Here is an 8,263-nt window from a genome sequence, read left to right as displayed (position 1 = left end):
AAAATCATGTGTTTCCTTTGTCAAAGGAGCAAAAAAATATGTCTACATATGTATATAAAGACAAAAAATAAACAAAACTGAATTCAGACAAAAAATAAATGAAACTGAAAATATAATTTTTTAAAAATTTTTTGTTTTAGCTTTCCGAAAAAAATTAATTTTAAATTTTAAATCCGCACACCCGAATCAGATTCGATGAAGTACTTGAATAAATGCAACAAAACAGACGGATATCAATAAAATACAAATATATCATATCAATAAAATGAATTCTTAATTTTTTTTAATGCAATAATTGACGAATTGTTAAAGATTTTAAGTTATCGCTAGATCTATGGTAATTAAAATCTATTAACCCCAAGAGTGCCTTTCAGGCATCACTGTCACTTTTAAATTACTTACCATTCTAAATGTTTCATTTTATTTTTCTACCGTAATTGAACAGCCAATCGAACTCCGAGATCATGACTATCAACGTTCAACTTCTCATTATTGTAATTTTGAACCCAACGTAGAAGACAAGTAAACACCCGGTTCAAGCATTGAGAAAAATTAGTTTTCGTGAAGAACTTTTTTGATGGAATTAACCCACATTTGTGTTACTTAAAGAGGAATACCATCCGTGGTTAGCTCGACGGTAAGGGTATCGAATCTAATGTTGCGTTTTTAGTAGCCGTATCGTATAGTTATTAATATTACATTAAATAAAGAAACTTACACGTCTTAAATTTAAACAAATAACATTTTATTTATAATTTAACTATTTTAGTATTAGCATTTACGAATCCATTTTAGCATTACAACATTAATGTAAACATTAATTTAGAATAGATGGAGAGAGAGACTTACCATGTATACTCATATTGACTTGCGGTATCAATCTAGAGAGTAGACTCTGATTGTTCGCTTTCCTAACCCTTTCATTCGGCTGCTTTTATATCGTATTTTTTTGCGTGATAAAAGTTACTAATTTGAGGAAAGGTCAAGTCCAAAAGTTACTGTTGTTTTCGAGTTAGTCCCATGATGGGGGTGACACTGTAAGATTTTAACCTAATTGTTTATTTGAATTACTTTATCCGTATTTAATTTACTATTTGCCGATGGAGATTTCCCGAGGTAGTTTTGTTTAATCGAAAATCGTTTAATCTTTGAAATGTTCCAGAAATCTAATTTCTCTTGATTTTAATTTTGAGTGACGATAAGCGTCGTACTAAGAATGTGCGTATCCACTGTGGCAAGTGCGTGCCAAAAACAGATTTCATATCGACCAGCCACCGATGGGATTTGAACATGGGTCACTTCATTGGGAGGTGAATTCTCTATCCCTTGAGCTACTACGACTCAAACACTCTATATATTTTGCATTATCCGTCGTTCAACAGCACAACCAATTTTTTGGGTTTGCGACTACTAATGTTCAACACCGTAGCCTTGTAATGTTGAACCCAATTCAGAAGACAAGGGAACTCCTGGATCAAGTATTGGTCAAAATTTGCTTTCGTGGAGGACTTTTAGAGGGAACTAACCCGCATTTGCGTTACATGGAGAGGAAAAACAGAAACAAAAAAGAAAAAACTCCCATGGTTTGCCAACGGCAAGGGGACTCTAACCCATGATTCGTCTACCACTGAGGATATTTTACGTCAGCATTGTGGTAGGTGCAAGCCGGATACGGAATTCGTATCGAACAGTCATTGCTTTGTTTCGAACCCGGTTCATCTCATTGGAAGGTGAAAATTTATAGTATGATTAAAAAAATGGTAGGTTTTATAAAATTTGTTTTTCAATTTGAGTGTTTAGTTCTTTTAATACTTTTTTGCATTAAATTTAAATTGTGAAATATCAGTAAAGGAGCGTAAGGAAAAGAAACGTGTTGATGCAAATTTAAGAGAAAAAATGAAACTTTTATTCTCTTTTTCATATTCAGTCTCCTTAGCCCTGATTCTTATCAGGATTGATAATCAGTGCCTGGCGGATCNATAATCAGTTCTTGGCGGATAAAAAAAAAACTTCTGCCACGTCAAAGGCCACATGCAAACAACAGGTGTACAATTAGAATGAACATGATTGTAAGCCTTCCAAATAATCGTATGTCTAGTCACGCTGCTAATCTATCCACTTAACATTAAAAGGGACAGCCATCGTATATTGCTGGTAAGCTGTAACTCTTTCTTTTTTTCAAAATTTCTTATATTGTAACTCGGTATAAGTTTCATTTGTTCGTTGTTACGGAATGCTAGACCGAATCTTTGCGTAAAATCCAAAATCATTTATGCTCGGGTCATGAAATTTGGATATTGACAAAAGGGCGATTTTAGCCACCGATACTAAATATCGTTTACAAATTTCGATTTGTCCGATGCGGAGATATGTTCGAAAGATTTGTTTTTCGTATTGGTTTAACTTCAGCCATTGTTATAGATTAACTGTAAGCGATTATGTTTATAGCAGGGTTGACACGGGTGACTTCAGAAGTTTAAAAGAAAAATGCAAAAGGTTATTTATAGTAATTAATATAAGCAAGTTCTTTAAGCATATTTTTTTTTCAAAATACTATCGAAAATATATTAAAAAAATGGTAGAAATCACATTATCCAACTCATCTGTAGAAACAAATAGATGATTAGGAGTAGTGAGGAGGAATGGAGATGAGATATATTAAAAGTGTTAATGTTTTAAATGTGAATAATTTAAAATGTAAGTCATAGTGGTAGTTGCTATTGATTAATTAAAGAAATAAGAAATATATAAAACTGAATTGAGTTTCTACCATTTTTTTTTAACAATTATTGTGGCCTGTGGCATCCTTGTTATACGTAAACAGGGCTGCTTACTCTACTATGTGTTTTCTTCTTCAAAATACATCATTAAGGGGATAGCAATTAACAACTGAAGCTGACAGTACGTTTGGTGATTTTGCTAACAATTTAAAATCTTCACCCTTGATAGATGGACGGAAGAGTCTTGTTATATAAGCTTTCGAATCGTTTACAAGTAGTGCGCAGGCCTAAAAGCGGAACGGAAAAGAGAAAATACTGGTAGTAGAACTATTTCAATAATAGATAATTTTCAGGGGGAGTAAATCTAATCTTAACAATAAATAATTCACTGCACATTTATTTTCGGGTAAGAAGCAATTCACTATTTAAATTTTTTCGGTTAAAAAAATTTGGTAGTTATGGATATTATATTATTCCCGAAAAAAAGCTAAAAGTTAAATTTATTTGTTACCAGCTTTTACTCATTTCCGTCTTGCTATATATCAACTTTCACCCCTGATAGTGGGGTGAAAAATAACTTTAAATCAAATTTATAAACAAAAGAATAATACATTAAAGCATAAATTTAGCTACCACTAGAAGAAAGTTTTGCAAAAAGCTTCTAAAGTTGGCAAGCTTGTGTATATTGCACGTTCTTAACAATTTAGCAAAGAATTTTTTGGAGTTTCGTGATTAGCTTAGATAGCACAGAGCTGTATATTTGCCAATTTAAATTCTGGGTAAGGAGTGGATGGGAGTAGGAGTTTCATTTTTATATTAAAGGTGGTAATGAATCTTTTAAATTATTGGAATTATAAATATAATTCAATAAGATATTGAATACCACTAAATGCAAATAAATCAATCTCTGAGGATCAAAGTGGGAGTGGCCCCCATTATAACGGAATACTCAATTAAACTGACATACATAAAGGTTTTACTAATTTTTACTATATATCACAGTATTATGTGAAATATAACTTTATTGTATTTAACACGTGGTTACTCTTATAAAAAGTGGGCCTAAGTACCCTAATTCTATAAGTTTTACTCTTTAATTCGATACCAATTTACTACAACTTTTGTAGAAAGCGGAGCAGTTGGCATCCCTGATTTATTAGAGATGCCAACTTGCCTCGGACAGCGGATGAATATTTTCGAGTAGCAGTCGTTTAATGTATGATTCTTGGTTTAGTAAATTCGATTTATAGGGATATTTATTAGAGATGCCCCGGACATCGGATAAATATTTTCGAGTGGCAGTCGTTTAATGTATGATTCTTGGTTTAGTAAATTCGATTTATAGGGATATTTATTAGAGATGCCAACATGCCCCGGACAGCGGATAAATATTTTCGAGTGGCAGTCGTTTAATGTATGATTCTTGGCTTAGTAAATTCGATTTATAGTGATATTTATTAGAGATGCCAACTTGTCCCGGACAGCGGAAAAATATTTTCGAGTGGCAGTCGTTTAATGTATGATTCTTGGTTTAGTAAATTCGATTTATAGGGATATTTATTAGAGATGCCAACTTGCCCCGGACAGCGGATAAATATTTTCGAGTGGCAGTCGTTTAATGTATGATTCTTGGTTTAGTAAATTCGTTTTATAGGGATATTTATTAGAGATGCCAACTTGTCCCGGACAGCGGATAAATATTTTCGAGTAGCAGTCGTTTAATGTATGATCCTTGGTTTAATAAATTCGATTTATAGAGATATTTATTAGAGATGCCAATTTGCCCCGAACAGCGGATAAATATTTTCGAGTGGCAGTCGTTTTATGTATGATTCTTGGTTTAGTAAATTCGATTTACAGGGATATTTATTAGAGATGCCAACTTGCCCCGCACAGCGGATAAATATTTTCGAGTGGCAGTCGTTTAATGTAGGATTCTTGGTTTAGTAAATTCGATTTATAGGGATACTTATTAAAGATGCCAATTTGCCCCTTACAGCGGATAAATATTTTCGAGTGGCAGTCGTTTAATGTATGATTCTTGGTTTAGTAAATTCGATTTATAGTGATATTTATGAGAGATGCCAACTTTCCCCGGACAGCGGATAAATATTTTCGAGTAGCAGTCGTTTTATGTATGATTCTTGGTTTAGTAAATTCGATTTTAGGGATATTTATTAGAGATGCCAACTTGCCCCGGACAGCGGATAAATATTTTCGAGTAGCAGTCGTTTAATTTATGATTCTTGGTTTCGTAAATTCGATTTATAGGGATATTTGTTAGAGATGCCAACTTGCCCCGGTCAGCGGATAAATATTTTCGAGTGGCAGTCGTTTAATGTATGATTCTTGGTTTAGTAAATTCGATTTATAGGATCTTTTTACTCAGCACTAAATAATTCATGTGTTTGTATGAAACATTATTACTTATTATTTATATTACTTTTTACAGTTAAGCCGTTTTAAGTCTTTTAAAGAGTTTGCAAAATTAACCGAAAATCTGCAAAGCTTAGTTTGAAACCAGAGCAGTTGACATATCTGTTTTATATGAAAAGGGATCGTACGGGCGATTAAAGAAGTAAGAAGTTGGATAGAAATGATTTATTTTTACTTAATCTTTTATCAATCAAAGATTTCACAGTTAAGTTATCAACCATTATCATTTTAAGCAATTTTGGCTCCACACTAACATTTAAAGTAGCAATTTCCATTTTTTGCATTTAATTTTGGACATTGTTAAACTTTGTGTCCAAATGCTTCACATTTATAACACTTTAAACCCTTATCCTTTAGTATGCAATATATTGAAATATGATTTCTTGAACCACAATTGTAACAAATTTTATTATTAAAAGTTTCAACACCTTATCTTTTCATTTTTATTTTCATATTTGTTTTTATTCCTATTTGCAATAATTTTTCTTACATTATACCTATCATCATATTTTGCTTTTGTTCTATCATAGGAATTATATTTACTATCAAAGTCATGTTTTGTTTTGATTTCATCGAAAGCACTTTTACTCTTTGCAAAATCACTTTTTATTATTTCATAAACTTTAAGTTTTTATAATATATTAAGTTCTAATTTTTGCAACCATACAAAACAATTTTGTTTTCATGTTTATCGTTAATCCCCTTAATTGCATAATGCATAAAAGCAGCATCTATTTTTCCGAAATTACACAACTCTTTCATTTTCAAATAATATTCTTGCGCGGATTCAGAATCCATCATTCTACGTCTACTCAAAAGATCATGCAAATTAACAGAATTAATTTCAAAAGAAAATTAATCAATCAAAGCTTCTTTTAATTTTTGCCATGAATTTATTTCTGGTACAGTTCTGGCAAATAAAGAGGTGTTACCACCAAGAGATCTTTTAGCAAAAATAAATTTTTACAAATCAGACAAATGAAGCAATTTTGAAATATTTTCGAAATGTTCGAGCCAATGAACAATATTTTCATGTGATTCTGCATTATACTTAAAAATAGTACTTTCGATATCAAAATAATTAATAGCAACATTTTGAAATTCAAAACTTCTAAATGTTTTTTTGTCATCTTTACTAGAATCAAAATTTTTGTTTTCAACATTGCACTGCATTGAAAAAATACTTTCAATCTTTTTATTTATCATATTTTGATTAGCTGGCTTCGAAGTTTCAGTTTCACTTCTATGATTATTTATTTCTTTTTCTGACTAAGAGCTGGACGCGTTGGCGTCGTTCACAAGCTCTGCCATTTGGTTTAAATCCAGTAACAAGGTCAAAATATTCTTAGCTATTTCTGTTTTATACCTTCAAAGGAAAAATTGAGAATATTAGAAACAGTTTTTATTTCGTTAAGTGTGAATTTGTTTTTCAATATACTTTAACTTATTTTTAAATTCTTCGCTTTCAATTGTGAAATCAAAACCATTAAAATTTCTTAATAGTTTTCGACTAGAACGATCACCTTCTTCATCAAATATGAATTTATGTAGTTATTTTAACTGTTTTATAATTCCTCAATGCAATGCTTATTTCTTTAATATCATCAAGAATCATTTTTAATGATTAAAAATCTACATACCCCTTTTATACTTGCTGAGATGAGATTGACAAGAATCGAAAGTATCGTCAGAACATCAGAAAGAACATCATTCGCTTATTTATTGTTCGTTAGAATCAAATATATATTTATCTTGATGAAAATCAAAAATAATTTTAAATTGATTTAAATCGATCTAATTCCTTCAATATCCAATTTCTTTACGATCTCACTTCTGAATTTGTGATTTGGCAGGTGTGGCCAGGCGACTTTGAATATGAAAATAAGGATTTCTTCCAGTAAACAAAATTATACATTGACAAATAACTTTACATGAATATGGACGATTCACATAACAAACAAATTATACAAATAATAAATTCGAAAGCGTTCATCTTAGAACTGGGCCAGTACTTCTCTTTGAAGTACGTACGTCTTTCACTCTTTTTCAAACTGTCTTCTTACTGACTTTTTGTCTTGTGCGCAGGAGGTGTGTCTAAAGAATTGCTTCTTTTAAAGTTAAATACTAAAAAACATGATTAAAAAGAACTTGGCTTTTAAAATTTATTGATGAAAATTTATCAAAGAACAACATTACTTCTTTAACCTACTAGTATCACTAGTAAGATCGATACCAATTACAATGAATAGCACTGGGGATCAACTTTTTTTCTGTTGCATGAGGAGTTTTAAGAGATTTTCGATACCGTCGAAAAATACAAGTTTTAAAACGTTATATATAACAGAAAATTGCACAAACTTTACTAAACCACTGTCTCGGACTTCCTAGTCTCTAATTCCCAAGATTCCCTCTGAACCCACCAATAATTATGAAGTACAAAATATTAGCAAGAAACTAAAATCAAAGAAGGCACCAGGTGATGACAATATTAAGAATAAAATGGTTAAACTTTTACCAAATACTTACATCTCCACCTTAACAGATATTTACAATGCCTGTCTGCACTTAAATTATTTTCCCACAAACTGGAAGAATGCTTCCATTATTCTGATTCCCAAAGCAAACAAAAACCTAACCTTACCCGAGAGCTTTAGACCAATCAGCCTATTGTGTATTTTTGGTAAAATTCTAGAACGTATATTGTATAACAGAATAAAGCCTTTTCTAGGCTGTCTGCCTAATGAGCAGTACGGTTTCAGAAAAAACTTAAGATACCACCAAACAACTCCTTCGAATCATTGACTTCATTGGTAAGGGCCTGCACAACAAACAGACAACTGCATTTCTCATGCTTGACATCAGCAAAGCATTCGATCGAGTTTGGCACGCTGGTATCGTGTACAAACTAATTAATTTAAACTTTCCCTATGGCATTCATGGGTGAAAGCCCTTATATAGCAAGACGGAAAAGAGAAAACCCTGGTACGTAAAACATTTCATTCCAGCATTTTTTTCGAAAAAAATGAAATATCTGTAACTATCAAGATTTCTTTTATAATTCTGGCATATATATAAAACTGCTTCTTTTCCAAGATAAAGTAGATATT

The 8,263-nt window shown here is 31.6% G+C and overlaps 1 protein-coding gene across 1 annotated transcript in view; it reads left to right on the top strand.

Annotated features, from left to right (window-relative positions):
• The first annotated feature begins 2,120 nt into the window (after positions 1 to 2,120).
• Positions 2,121 to 8,263, top strand: part of LOC107445356 (nose resistant to fluoxetine protein 6) — a 63,674-nt gene continuing 57,531 nt past the window's right edge. Inside the window, exons 1-2 of the mRNA XM_043043794.2 lie at positions 2,121 to 2,161; positions 2,473 to 2,762. Coding sequence (XP_042899728.2) covers position 2,762 — 1 coding nt within the window. The 5' untranslated portion in view covers positions 2,121 to 2,161; positions 2,473 to 2,761. The remainder of the gene's footprint in view (positions 2,162 to 2,472; positions 2,763 to 8,263) is intronic.

This window comes from Parasteatoda tepidariorum, chromosome 1 (genome assembly GCF_043381705.1).
Source record: "Parasteatoda tepidariorum isolate YZ-2023 chromosome 1, CAS_Ptep_4.0, whole genome shotgun sequence".
Classification (NCBI taxonomy): Eukaryota; Metazoa; Arthropoda; class Arachnida; order Araneae; family Theridiidae; genus Parasteatoda; species Parasteatoda tepidariorum.
This window is presented reverse-complemented; position numbering and strand designations above follow the sequence as displayed.